Below are 23223 nucleotides of genomic sequence, written 5' to 3' on the forward strand. Positions count from 1 at the left end.
CCACAACAGCTCATTACCCAGAAACTTTGCAGGCGGATTAGGCCGGTGTGGAGGAGCAAGATGAGGTGGGCAGACAGGAGTGCGGGCGTCACCCTGACACAGTCCCCCTCTTTTCTCTATGTTCCCTTCATACTGACCCACTTCTGCTCTGTCGAACCTTCAGGTACGCTGAACCCGCTTGGTCCACTGGGTCACAGCGGGACCAAAACACTTCTCATTCCCTGAAAGCTTCCATGTGGCACATTCCGGACGCTCCTGGGAAAGTTGCGGAGATTCGGGACTGAGTTGGGTCCTGGAATGACCGGATATGCACCATATGGGATAATTCACTGGGGAACCTCATCAATTACGGGAACGTAGAAAAAAATGGCATCCACCGGCAACGACTTCCACTATTCTGGAAAGACTTTCTGCTAGTTCTTTCCGAACGTTCAACAGCTATGGATATCTAACACACAGTCCAAGCCAAGTCAGGGTTCACAGAGGTCAGAGTCCAGGTCAAGTCCGAGCTTAAGTCAGAGTCCATAGAGTCCGAGTCAAGTCTGACTTGAGGTCTGAGTCCAAGTTAAGTCAGGTTCCCGAACGTCAGAGTCCAACTCTTGTCTGAGCTCAAAGAGGTCCAAGTCAAGTCTGACTTGAGGTCTGAGTCCAAGTCAAGTCAGGTTCCCAAATGTCAGAGTCCAACTCTTGTCTGTGCTCAAAGAGGTCCAAGTCAAGTCTGAGTTCACAAAGCTCAGACTCCAAGTCAAGTCTGAAATACAAGGCCAGAGTCTAAGTCAAGTCAGGGTTCACACAGCGCTGAGTCTAGGTCAAGTCTGCGTCCACAAAGTTTCAAGTCCAAATCGGCCAAGGTCAGAGTCCAAGTCAACCCGGAGTTCACAGAGGTCCAATTCAAATCGGGGTCCATAAATCTCATAAGTTCAAGTCAATGCAGTCACGCAGTGAGGAGTCCAAGTTAAGTTTCAGTCCACAAAGTCCATTGCAACCTATTTCAGGTTTTGGGGCCTTCCTCCAAACTCTTCATTGTGGATTTTGCCTTCTACCGCAGACAGTGGAACTTTGATTCATCGCGTGGTCGTTAACATCGACTAATTCGTCAACCCCGTCGAAACAAATTAACAAATACATAACAATGGCGAGCGAGCTGTCACTATTAATTTTTGATGGCAGAAGGAGGCAAATGTTCGATGCCTGAGCCTGCACCGTGCAACATCAGAGGATCGCGTCTGGTCTTCTTTGTCTGCAGTCGCAATCCAAATAGAAGTCACATCATACCAGAGCTGCCGAACGCCACACACATCAAACATCTGGTCTGCGGATGCTACAGCATGCAATCTTAACATTGAGGCACGTTTTGGGGGATCAAGCATTCACCATGTGATGAAAATCCATATTTCTGATTATTTTATTGCTACAGCTTCAATATGACACAATTGTGCAGACATAAACATTCTCTATAACTGTCTACCTGTGGTGCTCAGAAGGAAAAACATAAACGGTTTATTAAAAAAAAAGAATAAATAAGAACTTCGAACAGGTTGAGGAAATTATTTGTCAAGACAACATGAGCACAGCCGTACATGCCAGCTTGGGGCGGAGACATGACACTGCATCGTTGACAGCCAATCCTTCCTTTCTTTGTCTCCCATTGACATTGTCTCCCGTGGCATTTTTTTGCTGACTCAAATTGGTCACAATCTGAGTAAAAAAATGATGCGCATTGATTGGGAGACAATGGCAGGAAGGAGCAGCTGTCAACGCTACCATGTCACATCTTCGCCCCCTCCTGGCAAATCCAGCTAGGCAGGCAGAAGTTGTCTCAGCAAATAATTTCCACGACCTGTTTTAAGTTTGCTTTCGTGCATATGGAATTAGTCTCGAATTTGACAATTTAAATACAAACTGCAAACTGAGGCTAGCATGATATGGCCTACAATGACTATTTCAAAAATTTTAGGGAGGCATTTTATGAATTTTTCAGCACCAATCCGCCATTTTTTTTCAATCGAACCACATTTTTTGTGACAATATCCCCCCGAATAATAATTTCTTCATTGTTTTCCAATTATATTGAAATATGATGCTTTGCATGTGGCCGATGATATATTTTCAACTTTATTCTCACGGTCATTTCCCTCTTCTTTTGTATCTAAGTAAAATAAACATCTGTCAATTCATTTTCAAAAATGATGCGCCTATTCCATTTTTCCCGTTTCGCGAATGTGATTTCTGGAGCTTGGATCGTACCAGGATGACAAGAAGGGCGGAATTACATAATGATTATTTTGGAAGAAGCATGCAATATCGTGACTCATGTTGCATGAGTCAAAAGCGAGATAAAAGACGTTTTTTTTTCCCATAATTATTTACATGTGTTTAAGATGCAGCACATCCGCGGAAACACACATTGGCGATGTGACTTTTTGCTTTTTGCCACATGAATGAGCACATTGACCTGTGTGTACATTTAATGGAGCATCCTGAGGCTTAACCCGGCGCCGAGTGACTAATGACCTGATGTTTTTCGGCCGTCTGTCACCGTCAATATGGCCGCAGTGGGGCATGAACCGTAGCGCTGACTTATTTACTGCAGCGCTCTGTTGACTTTCAAATACTCACACCTCAAACAAAAACTTTTTTTCTATCCCAAGGACCTTACTGAGTCCCGTTTATTTAACAGCGTTCTAAGTGTGGTATTTTTTGAAGCGCGTTTCATAATCTGCCTGTTATTTTGTGTCCATTTAGTGGACATTTTGTCTGAGCAAGACAGTAAAATGTATTACATACCACCCAATCACATGAGACATCATTAAAAAGGCCAGGATGTCTCTACTGGGGACACTCAAGGATAGCTAAAGTCAAAAGATATAGACAAAAAGAAATGTCCAAACTGTATGCAATCGCGGTCTTGTCTCTGTCTTGACCTCTAAAAGTCCTGGTTTTGTTGAAATTTTTTCTATATAGATATCGTTGAGACCCAGTCTATTCATGTCCTCTGATGTGTCCATTTTGTCTTGGTAAGACTGCACGGTTAATAGCACCCAAACCCCTGAGAAATTATTTGAAAGGCCAGGATGTCCTCTATTGAGCACACTAGGACTTAGTATGCTAGCCTAGATTAGTCCGAAGATATAGACCAAAAACAAATGTGGACTGCAGTGGACACAAACTGTATACAATCGTCTTGTTGAAATCTTTTTCTATATTGATATCCTTGAGACTCAGCCTATTTATGTCCACTGTTGTGTCCATTTTGTCTCAGCAAGACAGCACAGTTGATTGCACCTGAGACATTATTTGAAAGGCAAGGATGTCCTCTGTTGAGCACACTAGCATTTAATGGGCTAGCTCAGATTAGTCAAAAGATATAGGCTAAAAACAAATGTCCACTGCAGTGGACACAAATAAATAGACTGAGTCTCATGAGGATATAGTGTATGCAGTCTTGGTCTTGTCTCTGTCTTGACCTCTAAAAATCCTGGTCTTTTTGAAATTATTGGCATTTTTTCTTAATGTTTTTCATTGACTCTGTATATAGAAATCCTCATGAGACCCAGTCTATTAATGTCCATTGTTGTGTCCATTTTGTCTCACCAAGATAGCGCAGTTAATAGCACCTAAACACCCGAGACACAATTGGAAAGGTGATGATGTCTTCTATTGAGCACACTAGGACCGAGTATGCTAGCTCAGATTAGTCCAAAGATTTAGACCAGAAATAAACGTCCACTGTAGTGGACACAAATAAATGGTCTGTGTCTTGGGAGTTGGCAGTCTTGGTCTCGACCTTCAAAGGTTTTGATCTTGTTGAAAATAACGGCATCTGTTTCTATTTACTTGTTAAATAGATAACCTGCTGAGATCCATCTTATTCAACTGTGTCCACTGTTGTGTCTTTTTGTCTCAGCAAAGACACTACAGTTAATTGCATCTCAATATAATCCATTAAATTCCATTAGAAAGGCGTCTTCTACTGGACACACTACAACTTTATTGGGTAGTGCCAATTAGTCGAAAGCTATAGATAAAAAATAAATGTCCACCCTCGGTGGACACAAACGAGTAGCTCGGCTCTCAGCAGGATATCCCACCAAATTGCGGAGAATTATAGGTAATTTTATTACACATGACGTCAAGTGTTTTTGGCACTTTTCCTTGGATGGCGGTGATGTCTTTTATTTAAAAAATAAAAGGTTAATGGGGATCCATTCCCATCCGTTCACTCTTGAGGTCCCATGTGGACTAGCTGTGGGTCTCCTCATTTTTCTGTGGCCAAGACGCTCACATCTGTAAGTTATATGTTCCTCTCCTACCATCAGCTCCCTGTCTACCACTGCGATGAATGCAACGCTTTGTGTTAAGAGTGTTTTCTCATCCCTAAAACATTGTCTGTTTTCTTTCGGCAGCTTACGCGGTGATCGCGAATGGACAAGTGGAATGTCCCGTCGGATATAAAAGAATGAATGTGACGCACTGTCAAGGTAAGCGTCATTTTTTTACTGTATATCAGTTAAATAATGGTTTGGAACCGATTTGGTTTAACAGCTTTGTTTGGCTTGATCTTTGTTTTTTGGCGCCGCCTCTGGCCGCTGTTGATATTACATTTTGTAGTGAGAAGGATGGTGTGGTTTTGAGAGGGGTCAGTGGGTGAAATCTGACCCACGACTGTCTGTGAGTTGTAAAAATGTTGATGTATGAGAATATGTGCGAAATTAGTTGGTTTGTTGCTCCAAAAACTTGTGGTAGTGGCTAACATGCTAGCTAACATTAAGCCTTCTTGTAATCATATTATACAGAGTTATCCTGTATGCGATATGCTCATTCGCATTTTTGTACAAAAGTAATAGCTTTAGTAATTCAGTATTATGATTGACTTAATGTAATTCGCGTACAATTTGTGCATTTTGACTATATGTCCTCGAATGAGGACACCGGGACTTAGTCGGGTGCATCAAATAGGTCCAAACTACAGCGAGCACAAATGAATAGACTAACTCTCGGGAAGCAATAGAATTTCGTCCGTGTGTTCTTTACGGACTAAAACGCCATATGTTTTCCGCATACGCCGACCCCCGAGGACTTCAATCAAGTTTTTCTTGCCGTGTGTACGGCCCCTGCGGCGCAAGGGTCAAGACCACAATTAGCCTTTCTCCGGCAGGCTTTGATGGGTATCTTTAAGTATGTGGAATAATGCGCTGGTCTGGCCCACACCGGTTGTAGAAGAGATGCGATGTGACTCGCTAGCGTGTCCATCCATCCGTTAAAGAAAAACAACATCAAGTCATTCCCGGAAAAGAAAACAGCCGATTTCGCTTCATCGCAACATCCCAGAGGGAGCTGCCCGTCGACCGTCCGGCAGGTCTTGTCCCGGGAGCCGCACACATTGTCCGATCATAGCATTCTGACCGTTTACACTCCACGGGGAAAAGCGCGAGGTCAAACGCCAAAGGAGACACCACCCTCGTTGAAAAATGCCGAAAAAGTTTCGGCTAAGACTTGGATTCTCGGAGGCAATTGAGTTGACAATTAAAATTAGAGGTGGGCGAGGAACGTTACCGGTTAGCGTAGCGGGCTGATATCTGGCGGTACTTCAAGATATCTGTGTTGGGTTGGTGCTATCAGCTGGTTTTACATAGGTGTCGAACTCCAGTCCTCGAGGGCCGGTATCCTGCAGGTTTTCCGGTTCTTTCTCCTCAACACAACTGATTCAAATGATTAGCTCACTTGTAATCTCTGGGAACTTGAAAATAATCCTAATCAGGTATTTTTAGGAGAGAAAACCGAAAAACCTGCAGGATACCGGCCCTCGAGGACTGGAGTTTGAAACCTGTGTTCTAAACTGTATAACGAATGCCCATTAAGATTCAATTTATGGAAATATATCCTCCAAAGTCCCAGTCTATTTATTTGTATTTTCGAAATTATAATCGTTGGTATTTCGAACAGTTTATGTATCAAAAATACCTGTGGTATCGATACTTGGTATCGGCGCCAACTCATACTGATTTCAGTTTATAAAAAACCCTAAATAACTCATTCTCTACTCGCTCTGTTATTTATGATTTGAATGTGTTATTTGAATGCGTTAAACTTTATTCAAAATGACTTAAAATTCACCGGCAGCCCGGTAAAAATGGATCTTTGACGTCGATGGCCGTCATTGGCAGCGAATGAGCACAAATGAAAGAAGCGTGTCGTTCACGTGCGAGTTGCTGGCTTCTCTTCAAGCAGGTGCTCGTTTTCAATTTATTGGCCAGGGCTCATAGGGGTTTGATTGAAGGGCATTTAAAAAAAAATAAATCACAGACGAGGGGCATGCGTGTCTTTCGATAGAATGTCAAGCAGCTAAAATAATGTATCTTTAATACAATTCATGCTTTTATTACGCGATTGTTTCAAGATGTTCTTCTGTTACAACTGCTTATTTTTTTTAATTACAATAACAGCCAAGCTGCCAGTCCCGCATGGTATTTTTTAATTTTTTTTTGCAAAGTCTAATGTCCCTTTCAGCTGTTGCTTCATTCCCAGAGGCTTTGCTGCAAGTGCCAAAGAGGAAAAACAGATTTTTTTTTTTAACCAAATTTTGTCATTATTATTGGAACGCTGCCTAGCTTGCCGACCTCGACCTTCCACTCCAGCCCCAAAACGGTCACCTGCACTTATTCTTCCCATCAAATCTTCCTGCGATCGGGCCTATTCATTTAGGTCCTCTGTTTTGTCCATTTTGTCTCAGCAAGGCGACTTAATTGCATGAGACATCATTGGAAAGGACGAGAAGTCCTCTACTCGGCACACTTGGATTTAGGCTCGCTCAAATGAGTCAAAAGATGGGGACCGAAAATGAATGTCCACTGCAGTGGACACTATCTAAAGAAACGTATTATTGTTGGAAAATTTTAACGTACCAGTATTTGTAAGTCCTAACCCTTCCTAATCCTAATTTTTCCCCCCCGTTTATGATTGACCCGATTTCCGATGACGAAATCTGTACATACCTATTTGTATTATTTTTAACCCCCGGGGGAAATTTTGAGACAACTGGCTTTTTGATGTTTTCAAAAGTGTGATACCAAAAAAATGAATAAATAAGAGGCTAAAACATTGCATAGCTTGTCAAAACATGACAACTTTCAATATGCCACGCTGCCGTCCTTTCTAAATGCTTGTTAGAGGTGCACCCAAATTTAGCCCATGTCGGGCTTATTTACTGCCATTAAAAATCTGAAATAGTGTCAATTTTGGACATATTAAAAACCCGATGTTTTATCGTGCATTTCCTCTGACTTTTGCATTAATCTTTTTAATGGCAACTTGCGGATGGGGCACAATAGAATTTTTTGTGTTAACACACCAAAACCACCACATTTGCAATACTTTCAATGACTTGGACGATTGGCTTAGCCTGGACTCCCATCATGCAAAAGTCATAATACTCTAATTATGACGTAATAAATATTACAATTTCAATTTCATAAATATGTAAATCTACAGCGTAGTTACTTTTGCTATTATCACATTTTTACAATTTTTGTACATAAAATGGGTTCCAAAAAATTATTTTTTTGTGGATATGGAACTTTTTGAGGTGTTGACAGAAATATATATTTATATTTCACAATGTTATGACACTTTCAAAGTCAGCCCAAGTTGAAAAACCTCCAGACACCCAGGGGTTAATCGATCAATGAGTTGATTACTTTGTCATTAAATCTATCATTTAAATTTTTAAAAACATTAATTTCAATCCCTTGTGTTAAAAATCAGGATTTTTTCCAGTTGAAAGTGCAAAAAAATTGCTTGGTTTTTTTTCATAATTTCTTTCATAAGTTAAAATTTCCAAATGTCTCATTTTGATTCAACACACTGACAGTCTGCGTTCATAAAGGACTAAAAATATCTGAGAATATTACTCTCCAGCGGATGATTTTCCAAAGAGAATTGTAGATGAATCGAATTCCTGTTTGCAGCGTCTGGGACGATGCACTTTTACCCCCATAAGGTATGTCTAGTTTGAGACCACCAAAATCATTCTATAATCCCGCCTTTGGCTAAAACATTTAATACCCAATTTCCTTAGTACTCCTCCTATGTAATGCTACAGATGCAAATCGTTTATTATTTAGGTGTTTTCAGGAGTTTTCAAAAAGGTTCGTAGAAACCATCCGATGGTCAAAACCATTCACGAAATCTGGATTCATTCCACGAATTCCTTCTTGGGAAACGTAAATCAAAAATGTCGCGATCCGCGCCAGTCATGGCAGGACGTCGGCGGAAGTTAGCGTCAACCCAGAAGCGGGCTGTAACAATAGCGCTAATCTTGGACTCAAGCGGACTACGGATTAGAGACCCCGTGTGAGGAAGGCTCAGCCGTACGCTGACCCGAACTCAACTTAAACGAAACCAAAGGCCCCCACTCGCGGCCCTGTATTTGCTACTATGTATTGTAAAATACATAAGTATCATATTTACAATATCCAAACTTTTCTTACGGTAGAATTTCCTTATGTGGGAAACGACAGTGCAGTACATGTGTAACAACACAAGCAATAAAATGCAAAAATATACTGTCCAAAAACTTTATAACAAAATACAGTATAACAAGACTAGTAATAAAATGCAAAAACATGACTTCAATTATTCTTTTTTTTTAGTTGTTTTGTTTCCTTTTGCAATGGGGGTCCTTGGAAATTTTTCCCTGACTCCAAAAAGTTTGAGAACCCATGATCAAAAGGACATAAATGAGTTAAAATATTAATATTATTTGTTATTATTTTATTATTTTAATATTATTATTAATATTATTATTTTTATTTTATTTTTTTATTTTTTTAATATTTCACATTTATAGTAAAACTCATGCCAATACAGTCACTTATGTCACTTAAATACTGTAGTAAATAATAATTATTTGGGTTTATTGCTCAAATTAAAACAGATTAAATCTGTAATTATCAACCCTGAAAAAAATTGAGATTTTATTCCATATCCTTATTATATCCATTTCCCTACCTCTAAAGAAAAATGAGAAAACAAGAGCAGTTAAATTGGAATTAGCTTGTAGTGTTCCACTTAATTTGCATTCACGCAATCCGTTGAGGCTCCAATTGCTCAAATAAATAAATAAATAAATAAATGTCTGACTCCTGGCTGGCACTTTAACCGGCCAGCTTGTTTTATCGCCTCGGGAGCCATATTTGAACTCCGCCGGTTGCCGAGTTCCTCCATTACACTGGGGAAAAAAAAAAAAGGCCGCCTGACCTCAGCTGAGGTGATGATGTCCAGTAATGTATCCCCATCTGTCCGCCGGCCCCGCTTTCAAAATGAATTAACGTTTACCGCCATATCAAGGTCAATTCCTCCGTGCGTGTGTTTTCTTCATGTCATCACTCCTCCTCTACTTCATACCATCGGGTAACTACAAACATCATCACCTCCAAGCGGCTGGCATTTTTCATTTCATTCATTCATACGATCCGTTGCCATGTTTTGTCACCTTTCCGTGTGTAAAACCATTCCCAAAACTGACATCATTGTTGTTCTTACGAAACGACATTCTTCGCAGACTCAATGTAAAAGAAATGTGATTTTAATTTTTTTTCCTTTTCCAGGAGACCATTTGCAGTTCAAAGGCTACCTGTCAGTGTAAAACAATGCTTCAAGGCTAACACATTGCATGTTTCGCAGATATTAATGAGTGCCTGCTGCCGGGAATCTGCAAGAACGCAGAGTGTCTCAACACCAAAGGAAGCTACAGGTGCACATGCAAACCAGGTTTCATGTTGGACCCTGCCAGAAGCCACTGTGTCTGTAAGTAACTCTTTGACGTCTATATCCGTCAACGGTAGTGAAGGACAGCCCCCTAAAAATGGATCTTTGACGTCTATAATGGTAGTGAAAGACAGCCCCGAAAAAATTGATCTTTGACGTCTGTGACCGTCAACTGTAGTGAAGGACAGCCCCCTAAAAACGGATCTTTGACGTCTATGACCGTCAACGGTAATGAAGGACAGCCCCCTAAAAATGGATCTTTGATGTCTATGACCGTCAACGGTAGTGATGGGCAGCAACCTAAAAATGAATCTTTTACGTCTATACCCGTCAACGGTAGGGAAGGACATCCCCCTAAAAACGGATCTTAGACGTCTTTCATTTTCAACAATAGTGAAGGACAGCCCCCTAAAAATGGATCTTTGACGTCTTTATCCGTCAACGGTAGGAAAGGGCAGCCCCCTAAAAATGGATCTTCGACGTCTATAATCGTCAACAATAGTGAAGGACAGCCCCCTAAAAATGGTTCTTCGACGTCTATAATTGTCAACAATAGTGAAGGACAGCCCCCTTAAAATGGATCTTTGACGTCTATGACCATCAACGGTTGTGGACAGCCCCCTAAAAATGGCTCTTTGACGTCTATAATGGTAGTGAAAGACAGCCCCGAAAAATGGCTCTTTGACGTCTATAATGGTAGTGAAAGACAGCCCCGAAAAATGGATCTTTGGCATCTATAATCGTCAACAATAGTGAAGGACAGCCCCCTAAAAATGGATCTTTGACTTCTATATCCATCAATGGTAGGGAAGGACAGCCCCCTAAAAATGGATCTTTGACGTCTATGACCATCAACGGTAGTGGACAGCCCCCTAAAAATGGCTCTTTGACGTCTATAATGGTCGTGAATGACAGCCCCACAAAACTGGATCTTTTTACACAACTTTTGGAGAGAAATAAATAACCATTTAGGATGGGTCAAATTCACCCGAGTGGGGGTTGGTCCTTTTTCGACTTTTATTATTTTACCGAAATATTTTAGGGTCGGCTCAAAAACAATCCAATCTGAGCCCAAAATTGGCTGATCCAATACATGGAACAATTTTATCAACCGCAAGATTTAACCCAATTTATTGATGTGTTTTGCATTCTTTGAAAGAATGATCGTGCTTACCACAGAAGTGACTCAAGTTCAGCTTACCGCATAAATGCAAAGCAAAACAGCTAAACAAAACGAATGACTGAAGACACTTTTGTTATTGTATATCATTTTATCGTTTGATAACACAAAGACAGCACTAATGTATTGTTCCGTTGGTTAATTTGACGGATGTGCTATCTCCCCAGCTGACAAGGCCGTTTCAGACCAGAAGGCGTTTTGCTATCGATCGGTGTCATCGGCCGCATGCTCGTTGCCGCTTTCTCAGCACATCACCAAGCAGATCTGCTGCTGCAGCCGCGTGGGCAAAGCCTGGGGGGATAGCTGCGACCGCTGCCCTTTGCCCGGATCCGGTATGTATATCCATCTATCCCCTGGGTCCCGGATGTAAACTTCGGCGTCAAATAAATTCCATTTGCAAGCTTCTCGGAATGAACGCGTGGTGCCGTTTTGAACCTCTACCTGTTTTGACAATCCGTAGTAATTCTTTGACTCCTGGTTTTTGTAATGGTTTTCGTTAGAGGGCCAAATCGGCCGAAATCGACACAAGGGCTATACAAATTCTCGAATCTTGTATAGGGTCACGTCCCAATCCAAGACAGCATTTCGCTGTTGTTTGCAGATCTAAAATGCAGCATGTCATCGCACGTAAACGTTTGCCAGCGTTTTCCAAAGACTTGGTAAAGAGAGATGAATTGAGTCAGTCAATCAGCACCCTCTCATCTCGCCAGCTGTGCGTATGAATTCGGAAATGTGTTTGAAGTGGAAAAAGACCAAACGCGTTACAGTTGTCATATTTTGGAGGCCGCGCAAGAGTGGGAGTCAGCGTTGGGGTTATCGCTCAATGTCCACCGAGAGAAATCCCGCTAACGGACAGGCAAAACCCAGAAACAGAAATAAATAGCCTCGGCCAAAAGAAACATGGGAAACTGTCAAAAATCTGATATTCAAAGTTCCAAGGGGAAGAACGGGATGATTTTATGGACTAGCCAGTGATTTATCAGGATTGTCATAGATCAAATATTACAGACCTCCATGGCGCTTCACATAGCCTCTGATCTTTTCCATTCTGGCTTTTGTATAGCCTGACAAAGTTTTGGACTCAAGTTCCGAACAAAGCGCTCATTTCTTGTGACCAGGTAACAGGATCCCGATGACTTTTATTCCAACTTTCAACCCAGCTCCCGTGACGTGCTGGTGATCGGATCAAGCCCAATTTTCGTCCGCAGCTTCATCAGTCAGTCGCTTTCCTATAACGAGCATGTTTCCTCACTTCGCCTCCATCATTTAGTTGTCATTATGTAGCCTACTTTGGTTTTCCAGATCCTTTTTGGCACAGGGTTGCTGGTCTTAGGTCAAATATGGGACACCGTGCTTCTCGTCGGTAATGGATTCACCATGGTTGAGGTTTGCGAGGATTCTGCTGTCATCTAGTTAGCAATTAGCAGGAAGGGGTGAGCGAGTGCGACGTGATCCTCCGGGTTATTTGGTTATGCAAATATGCAAATGTCTTTCCAAAAGACTTTGCTGGACTCCTGTGTCTACCATTATACTACGGGACACAGGCCAAAGAAATTTTTTTATTTACACAATTACACCGATGGCATGTGAAGATGAATATGAGATATGATATATGATATATCATGTTATCATAGCATGTAACATATCACATGAGGACAAATGGCATGACAGGAAATGACAATGACAACCTGATATGAGACAAGACATATGACATGAGACCTATGCCATGACATGAGACAAATGACATGATATGAATTGACTTGACAACATATGGCTTAAATATGACATGATTTCAGTCATGACATAACCGGATGAGAAATGAAATGACATGAGACATATGGCATAATGAGACATATGACATGACCTGATGATATATGAGAACATAACGTGACATTACATGAATCATAAGCTATGACAATAGATGAGGTATATGACATGAATTTGACAAAAGGCATATGAGATGACAACAATGGCATGACATAACCTGACATGCCATGAGACATGCCATGAGACATGTGAGATGATATCAAACATATAACATGACATATGACATGAGACAAATGGCCTATTGAGGTATGAGACATACAGTATGATATGACAATATGACCACATATTGCATGAGACATATGACACGACTTGATGATATATTACAAAATAAGGTGACATGACATGAAACATATAAGACATGATATGAGGCATATGACATGATGATTTGACAAGAGGCGCATGACATGATACGAATCATAACATGACATATGGAATGGCATGAGACATGACTCGAGAACATATACGACATGATGTGAAATATCATATTATGATATAATGTGACAAGATTACATGTGGCATGACTACATGAAACGTGGCATAACCTGGCTTGTCAGGACATATGTCATGACATGAGAAATGTCATGAGACTTGATTTGAGAACAAATGGCATATGCTATCTCATGACATAAAACATGACCTAACCTGATATCAACATAACATGAGACATGGCATGAGACAAGACATGAGACATGACATGAGCGCATATGATAGAACATATGAGATTACACGAAACGTATATCAAATGACACATGATGTAACATAACCTAACATGACATATGCATGAAATGAGACATGACTTGAGAACATATATGACATGATGTAAGATGACTTGAAACATGACATGAGAAATATGGTATGACATATGAGTCACAATTACACCCCGGAAGTCTATTGTTGAAACTTAAACTGAGACTTAAGCCAGGACTTAAAATGAGAACTTGAGACCGGGTCACGAACAATACCGTATAAAACCGAATCAAGTCGAAGACCAAGGCAGGGCAAAATAAATATCGCACTTTGAGAAGCTACGACCAAGTAAGGCCTTAAAGGATTTGAAAACAAGACAAAGACTCGGGCAACGGGACAAAACGAAAGCCCGTCAAGACATTACGCACCACTGCGAAAAGTTGAGACGTCGAGACCAAAGTGTGAGGCAATGTAAGATGCAGCCAAGAACAAGAACAAACGCAAATACGTTTCTGAATAAAAATTAATCGCTTGTCCAACAGCAACAGCACCAATAACTCTCAGGACCTCAACTATCAACTATTCCGTCAGTACCAAAACGCGGCGATATGGGAATCCGTTACGGTTGATCTGGACTGGACTGCTCGAATCCAATCTCAGTTCCTTACATCCAATTTTTTTATTTCCGTGTTTCCCGCCATACAGATCACTTCAAAGAGATCTGCCCGGCCGGTCACGGGTACACCTACTCCCGATCCGATGTGCAGATTTCCCTACGACACCTTGGGGAGGACGATCTTCAGAGTACCGGATTGTCTTGGGAGGAGCAGAACCCCACATATCCTCAGTTGCCATCCTCCCAACCTCAATACCCACAAACCCCTCAAATACCCCCCGAGTACCCCGAGTCGCCGCAGTCACCACGACAACCCGCCGCTCCGCAAAATCCAGGTACCGTTTCCCTCCACGACCCCAAATTCTCGTCAGCAACGCTCCGATTCGGTTTGTTTTGATTTCTCGTCATTTCAGTCTGGAGATGTATTTTGTTATGTTTTCATTTAACGCAAGTTTTTCCAATTACAGTCTTCGCCCGCTTTGCTTCGACGCCAGCGAAAACACTCGGGGTCCATTCAGGACCGTTCTAATTTTGCTATTGTCGTATATTTAACGTGAAGAAAAATATACATCGTTTTCTTTTCAAGTTGCCTCTTGAGTGACAGCTAAGGCAGTAAAATTTAGTAAAATAAGCAATGCATAATTTAAGGTTAGTGGTTGTATCCTTTTATGCTAGGCCGAAATACATCATAGCTAACATTATTCTTCCGTCCAGACGTTGCTCCAGATTTACCGCCGATTAAGACCGATCCAAAGGAAACAGCTCACACCGAATCAGGTAACACCCGCATTCTAAATAAATATCCATCCCATTTTGATTCATATATTTTCCTATAAATGACACTATTTTTTGACGGTTAACATTTTGGTTTGACTTCAATTTTCACCTAGCAGCTCACGAAATTTTAGTCAAAAAGATAGAAAATGGCAGCTTAGGAAGCGCATTTGAATCAGCATGGTTGTTAAAATGTGATCAGTAGAAACGGCAACAAGTCATCTACATCTACCACGGCAGCCTATATGGAGGGCAGCTAGCTTGCGGCTAATTCATTCGGGAGCAACAGTTGCAGTAGAAAAATTAGTCAAGATGTTGTCTTGCTGCACACTGCCAGGAACTACTTCAAAATAAAAGTCTACAGGTTATTTTATGACTTTTTCAGCTGCTCACTTGAACTCATTCAGTACCATTGATGACTGTTGAATTTAATGATGCATTTAACCCTTTTACGGTATTTTGTCCGATCTTTTGAGCAATACATTGAAAAGTGTACCCAAAGTGTACCAAAATTTTTTTTAATTTCTTTTATTTTTTTATTCTTTACAAAAAAAAAATGTAGAACACCCTTTATATGGCTAGTGAAGTAGCGGTTTAGCCCTTGTGCGGTATTTTGTCAATTCTTTGATATTTATCAAAGGTATTTCACAATGGGAAAGCTGTGAAAGAAGACACTAGGGAGCTGAAATTTCACCCAGATGGTGACAACATGTCAAATTTGAACATGGCACGACCATTTTGTTTTCACACCACCAGAAGTGTGCCACCCCTACGCTAAAATACAAAGTTTAAGATGTGGAAGAAAACGACCCAAAATGGTCAAATACTGCAGATGTGTTAAATTAAACCAGCAGTGAACAAGTTTAAAGCACTATATAATGTTGCTAAATGTGTCTTCCCATCTAAATCACCACCCAATAAAACAGCAAGCCGTTTTCTATGAGATGCATGCTTCACGTATTTATTTTTACACTTTACAGCATCTTATCATGTTGCGTAACTAGGTAAACTAGGTAAGCTGTTTATTGCGACCCAATTGAGCCCATTTCAAATTTTTGTGTTTCAGCAAATGTCGACAAATGCACAAGCACCCCCTCCATCTGTGGCAATGGCAAATGTGTTCCTGTGCAGACCGGTTACACTTGCCAGTGTGACCCAGGATTTCAACTCAATTTTTTGCAGACCACCTGCATAGGTAGGCAACCGAAAAACATATAATATAAAATAATAATAATAAATATATATTTCAAAAAAATATGCTCTAATGTCATAAAAATAATTTTATATACATTGGCAGATTCAATTTCAGCATCTAAAAATCCCCCCCCCCCCCCCATATTAGAATGGTTTGACCCAAACTGTCAAAACTCTGTCTCTTGAAAACTTTATTTGAAGGGGCAGTCATTTCAGATATTTCCTTAAACTCAGATTAATATCGCGGAAGTGGAATATGAATTAAACAGCAAAATCACTTGTTTTGACATCCAAGGGGGCAGCCATTTTGTGATTTGCAACATCACAGTTGCTCACAGGTCAGGTAATGACCAATCACAGCTCACATGTTTCCTGAGGTCATGTGACATTCACAAGAGCTGTGATTGGTCATTATGAGCACCTGTGATGTCATTTTTAGTTGACAATGCCAAATTTGTTATTCTGATTCAGAATGTCATATTCAGATATTATCCATTTTCTTAGCTACTTATCTTCACGAGGGTAGCAGGCATCCTGGAGCCTATCCTAGCTGTCTTCGGACAGTAGGCGGGGTTTACCCTGAGATCATTTCCAGCCAATCGCAGAGCACACATTGACAAATAACCATTCACGCTCACAAACACACCCAAGGAAAATTTTAAGTGTCCAATATACCTACAATGCACGTGGGGGGAAAAACTGGTTAAAATCCACACAGGCATGGGGAGAACATGCAAACTCCGCACACTTTATGTATCATTCATTTATGACCTTACTTTTCCTTCTTTTTGCCCGCGCAGATGTGAACGAGTGCGAGGACGATCCATGCGACGGAAAAGGAGCTTGTACCAACAGTTTCGGCTCCTACAGCTGTCAATGCTTCGGCGGCTACAGCCAAGCCATCACCCAAAACAGGAAGTTCTGCCAAGGTACCGCCATCTTTCCGGACCTGTCTCCGATCGTCCCACTCATCCCGCTTTCGCGTCCCCCTCGCAGACGTTAACGAGTGCGGCGTGCCCAACAAGTGCCAAAATGGCCGCTGCGTCAACACGGAAGGGTCTTACGCCTGTGAATGTGACGGCGGTTTTGCCTTGTCCTGGAGAGGACAATGCGAAGGTGAGGCGTCTAAAAGTCGCCTTGTTTCTCGCTCGTTTTGCCAAAATTTCACATCGTATTTCATCACCTTGTTTTACAGATGTAGATGAGTGTCAAGATCCCAACTCTTGTCCCAGTGGTGCTTGTGTCAATACCGTGGGCTCCTTTCAGTGTCAGGTCTGCAGCCCAGGCTTCAGGCCCATCAGCGATAGATGTGCGGGTAAGGTCATCTCATTTAAACATACGAGGTGATGGGAAGGATTTATGTGGAGTGGATAATGACACCGGTGTTGCGTGTATGCAAGTTCTGTCAAAAGTTAGAGGACGTAAAAGGAAAACGTTCTCGCTGGCATACATACGTAAGGGCCTGTTTTTTTCCTCTTACTTTAACTTATTAAAAATGGTAAAAAAATAAAGCAAGAGATTACACATTGTGTACAATATTACATATCTTGAATGTTCTAAATGTGGATGACGAACCGCAAATGGCCCCCGTGCCCTAGTTTTCGCACCTTCTGCTTCTAGCTACTAAAGTAATCAATTACTTTGGTACGTCAAGTAAGCAATTACTTCAGTACTTGATTACTTTGATTGATTAGTTCAGTACATATCTAAATTAATTGGAATATAATCATGTAATATATATATATATATATATATATATATATATATATATATATATATATATATATATATATATATATATATATATATATATATATATATATATATATATATGTATATATATATATATATATATGTATATATATATATATATATATATATATATGTATATGTATGTGTGTGTGTATGTTTATTATATAATATATAATTTATTATATACTCTAATGTATTTATATTGAAATTATTTAACAGTAATTAATAATACATTTTAATTCATTCATTCATTATAATTGTAATTACTATTGATAAAACAAATGACCTATAGTAATCATTTACCGTAGTACGTCATCACTTGAGTATTCAATTACTAGTACTTCATCACCTAAAGTATTCAATTACTTTTGTACTTCATTCATTTAGTACCAACCATTTTTAGACCCTCCATCAACCTAAAAAATAGGAAAAAAAACATGTATTATTAATTACAGTTAAATAATTGAAATATAAATACATTTAGAGTATATAATAAAATTATATTTTATATTATATGATAAATATACAGTATATATATATATATATATATATATATATATATATATATATATATATATATATATATATATATATATATATATATATATATATATATGAATGGGTACCTGGCCTTGAAGACAAGAAGTAAAAATATGTATTGGGGATGGAATGAGTTAAAAAGCAGAGCGACGCCGGCCGGGTTATACTCGGCCCGCCCCCCCCCTGAGTCCATTCAGTGCCTTCATGTATGAAATATCAGATCAGCAGCCCCCGGTAATATCCACAGTATTGTTTAAACATCTTCACTGTTATTGTTGATCCTCTGATATCTGCGGCCCCCGAAAAAGAAAAGATTGTTTATAATACTTCAATTTGGTAGAGTCCAAATATTTTCTCCTGGCCGCGGCCTTGAACAAACAGCATGTTTTTGTTGGAGAGCCCCTGACCACTGGACCGCCGGGCCCGCTGGAGGCCGGCAGGATTTGATTAGCGCTGCCGGGCCGGGCGAGGGGACCTGGCGGTCGTCGGAGATGTACGAGGAGGGTCAAGCGGTCAAACCCTAACCGTGCAGAGGTCCCGACTCGCAAACAAATGGTCTCGGCTGCGCTCTATTAGATTTGAAAGGCGCGCGTTGACTTGAAGCTGAACCCCGACGTGGCCCGCTTACATAACAAACCCGCTGGTGTGACTTACCGCGTGGCCTCTTCGTGACCTTGCGCCCTGCTAATTTGTTTGGAAACCTGAGCCATGGCTCCAGTATTCCGGACGGGAAAAACGGGAGACTCGATGAATGTGTTTCTTTGAAGCACCTTACCAGTTGATATGCGGTAATTCTCCAAACATAAGACACACGTTTTCCCCAAAAATGAAGACCAAGATTATCAGACTGTAGCAGACTGAACCCACGTCCGAGTCCATCCTTGTTGATATACGCTAATTCTCCAAACATAAGACACACGTTTTCCCCAAAAATGAAGACCAAGCTTATCAGACTGTAGCAGACTGAACCCACGTCCGAGTCCATCCTTGTTGATATACGCTAATTCTCCAAACATAACACACGTTTTCCCCAAAAATGAAGACCAAGATTATCAGACTGTAGCAGACTGAACCCACGTCCAAGTCCATCCTTGTTGATATACGGTAATTCTCCAAACATAAGACACACATTTTCCCCAAAAATGAAGACCAAGATTATCAGACTGTAGCAGACTGAACCCACGTCCGAGTCCATCCTTCTTCACACACATGAATATTACTAAAATGGCTGATTCAATTAAGAATGCAGCGACTATTGAACACCGAAAGGTATTTGACCCGTTTATTAATTACGGTTTTTGCTTATACACACAATCAGAAACTTGGTGGGACGCGAATGTGTAAAAAACTTCGGGTATTAATGACAAAATGCGTCACGAGAATAATGAATATTATATTAACATTCAACTGTGGCGAGGCGTTCGCTGACTGCTCTCAACGTGGGAAATCGGAAACACACTTACAGATATGAACACAAGAAAATATGAAGTGTTTAGGAAGATGAGATAAATAGCATTTGGGAGGTTAAAGTTTTGTCAACATAATCCACATTTTGGACTACAGGCTCCGCTCCGGCATAAAAAGGCCCGTTCCAGTTTTTTGCTTCAGCCATCTGAAGGGAGTGCGGCAATTTGCCTAATTGCCGTAGCGATAGATGATCTCCAGGCCAAACAAAATTCACATTTCTGACTTTTGTTTTTGCCTCTGTGTATCAAACATTTGTATTGTTGCTTGTGTTATGTAATATCCATTCCTCCGATTCTGCATTTTTCGCATCATCCTAGTATGTTTTTAACAAAACATTCCACTCCGAAACAATATCCCCCCCCACAAGGTTTTTCCACAAATACTAAATCTCTGACTCACAAAGTGGAAAAGACAGCTCCTGCCTCAAATCGTAAAAAACTTTAATAAGGATTGGGCCCATTTAAAAAAAAAAACACTCATGATGCTTTCCCTATTTATTTCCCTTTTCCAACCGTACACAACCGCAATTTCTATTTTTATTGACTTTTATTGTCTCAAAAAAAAAAACACCCAGAGTGGAAACCTGTAAAAAAAAAAAAAAACTCCAAATAAAATCCAGGTTTTATCCGCAGACGTCAACGAGTGCTTGGACCAAAACATATGCGGGCGAGGGAGGTGTGTCAACAGCGAGGGTTCCTATAGGTGCAACTGCTTCCAGGGCTACAAACTGACGCTGGACAACGTATGCCAAGGTAAGCGGGCCGAGAGATCCGTCACAAAGCAGCAGCTGTGTAAATACTTTCCACGTGCGCTACTGCAGAAGCTCCATGGCAAATTTGATGCTTTCGAGAAAAAAAAAAGAAAGAAAAGCTGACACAAAGAGTCTTTTTTTTTTTCCATTTTCCGTCTTCTTTCCAGATGTGAACGAGTGCCTGCTTCCGGGGATCTGCCTGGACGGACGATGCGTTAATCTGGAGGGTACCCACAGATGTACTTGTAACCACGGTTACCAAGTCACCTCAGATGGCAAAGCCTGCGAAGGTCTGCTGTGTATTTATTTATAAATACCGTAATTCCACAAATATAGAGAATATATACAACAAAACGCATCTTCCGAAGTTTTTCATATTTTCTTGTATTCTTGGCCGTAAATGATATATTTGTTGCGGTTTAGGTGTGTTTCAGATTTCCCACATTGTGGATGCAGCACAAATGTAACGTTGAATGCACTTAAAGCAGGATTTTGTTTTTCCTTTTCCTCGCGACGCAGCTCGAGTTCGTTTTGCAAGAAATGCCCGAAGTTGCAGACCATCCGTATTCCCTTAAATCTGATTTTATGTATTTTATTCCAAAAGACAAATAATCAAGTTGAATAATCAGGCAGAATAATTAGCCACCAATTATAGGATGTACTTGTGTATAGGACGCACCCGGAATTTTAGGGTCAAATTCTTGAATTTTCTGTTACCGTGTATAAGACACACAACAATTTGGCGACAATGTAAAAACTATAGCAAAACAGAATAAATCTCATCTTTGTAAATACTTCATATTTTCTTGTTTTCATATCCATAATTTCTAGATTTGCTGCAGGGTTACGTTTATTTCAGATTTCCCACATTGTGAGTGCTCAGTGAATGCCTCACCAGTGTAATGTTGAATGCGTTTGCATCGAGAGTTCATTTTTGCATAATATATAAAGTTATGATTGTGTGTGTTTATTAAAAAAAAAATTGATAAAGGAGTCGAATGGAATACCTTTTCGTGTTCTCTAACCGGTGCACACAGCTCTCACGCCACTCTTAACTGAATCAGCTGGAGATATTATTACCTGTCAGTTTTAGTAATAATCCTGCATGTAAACAAGGATGGACTCGGACGTTGGTTCGATCTGCTCGCTTCTTTTATTGAAAATAATGCTGTAACAAACACAGCTTGCACGATAATAAGCATCGGCTGCTAACAGCCAATGTCCGCATTCTAGCTCATACCGGTATGGTAATTATTGGAAGAATATGGCCGATATAAAAATGCACATCTGTTCGTCGAAACTCGACTTGAATTTCAAATTTTCACCCATACTTCTGGCCTTCATTTTTGAGAAACAATAAAATGACAGTAGTTCATGGCAGCCACATTAAAAACTACGATTTTTTTTCCTCCGTTAGATATCAACGAGTGCGCATTTGGTAAAAAGTGTCCCGGAGGAATATGCATCAACACGCCTGGTTCCTTCACGTGCCAGAACTGTAATCCTGGCTTTCAAGCATCTGCAGATGGGCTCAGATGTGAAGGTAGGACTTCTTTTAGCGTGAAAGTCAAAAATTCTTCTTCCACAAATGCAATAAACCCGCACGCGTGCGTCTGCAGATGTGGACGAGTGTTCTCAGGGCGACTGGTGTCTCGGCGGCGTGTGCGCCAACACGGCCGGCTCGTACACCTGCACCAGGTGCAAGGCGGGCTACAGAGTAACTCCGGATCGCCGGCGATGTGAAGGTAGCTTCCACTCCTCGGAGAAAACCATTCCGTTCTCTCCTTCGACGCATACCGGGCACCCTGACAAAACAAACTTTGAAATCCATCACCTTCCAATTCCTCGCACGCGTTATCCGAGCGAGGTCCGAACACGTCGGCGATGTTGTTGTTGTTGCCATCCGCCCAGATATCGACGAGTGCCAGTCGCTGTCTACCTGCGCCAATGGCATCTGTCTCAACTCCGAGGGTTCTTACACCTGCGAGGACTGCCCCACGGGTTATAAAGTGTCATATGACGGAGAGCTTTGTGAAGGTTGGTAACTCAGCACTCATCTTTTGAGGAATCCGCGCATAGCTTCTCGTGTTATCAGCGCCGGAGAAGGTGAATTAGGTGTTTTTGTTGGCGGCCGAGATCCCCCGGCGAATGTCTTAATATCCTGTGCTGTTTGGCGCCAGACGTTGACGAGTGCGCGCTGCCCACTACATGCCCCCGGGGAACGTGTACAAACACAGAAGGTTCCTTCACATGTGTCAGCTGTCAGCCTGGTTACAAAGTCTCAGAGGATGGAAAGCAGTGTGACGGTGAGAGTTTTTTTGAGCTTGTTTCCGGTTTGTTTACGTGCACACACACAATGCTGATTTTAACTCTGGAATCTGATGGGTCTCAAAGGACAGATATGAACAAATTTCCCAGTAAAATTTATGAAAATAATGAAATCAACTTACATGTACGTCTGTCATCATCTTCTTCATATTGCAACCACTGATATAACTTAGTCCGTTTTGTTAGAAAAGTCCAACTTTTAATTATAAGTGTTTGTTTGTGTAGCTTCAACATGCCTGTTTTGTTCCTCTTCTCGATCTTCCGGAGGTTTTCGTTTTCACTTTTTACTTTCTGGCTGGTTGTTACTCGATTGTGTGTCTTTTGACCTGTCCTTCCATT

At 40.9% G+C, this 23223-nt stretch overlaps 1 protein-coding gene across 1 annotated transcript in view; it reads left to right on the top strand.

Moving 5' to 3' along the window:
* The window catches only part of LOC148412602 (latent-transforming growth factor beta-binding protein 2-like), a 114400-nt gene that overhangs the window by 61288 nt on the left and 29889 nt on the right, over window positions 1-23223 (top strand). Inside the window, exons 9-23 of the mRNA XM_088433367.1 lie at window positions 4407-4481; window positions 9685-9807; window positions 11116-11280; window positions 14168-14413; window positions 14793-14855; window positions 15919-16047; window positions 16847-16975; window positions 17043-17162; window positions 17242-17361; window positions 20438-20557; window positions 20724-20846; window positions 21974-22099; window positions 22176-22301; window positions 22468-22593; window positions 22737-22862. Coding sequence (XP_088289493.1) covers window positions 4407-4481; window positions 9685-9807; window positions 11116-11280; window positions 14168-14413; window positions 14793-14855; window positions 15919-16047; window positions 16847-16975; window positions 17043-17162; window positions 17242-17361; window positions 20438-20557; window positions 20724-20846; window positions 21974-22099; window positions 22176-22301; window positions 22468-22593; window positions 22737-22862 — 1917 coding nt within the window. The remainder of the gene's footprint in view (window positions 1-4406; window positions 4482-9684; window positions 9808-11115; window positions 11281-14167; window positions 14414-14792; window positions 14856-15918; window positions 16048-16846; window positions 16976-17042; window positions 17163-17241; window positions 17362-20437; window positions 20558-20723; window positions 20847-21973; window positions 22100-22175; window positions 22302-22467; window positions 22594-22736; window positions 22863-23223) is intronic.

This window comes from Hippichthys cyanospilos, chromosome 14, assembly GCF_059441005.1.
Source record: "Hippichthys cyanospilos isolate Australia breed blue-spotted pipefish chromosome 14, RoL_Hcya_1.0, whole genome shotgun sequence".
In the NCBI taxonomy this organism is placed as follows: Eukaryota; Metazoa; Chordata; class Actinopteri; order Syngnathiformes; family Syngnathidae; genus Hippichthys; species Hippichthys cyanospilos.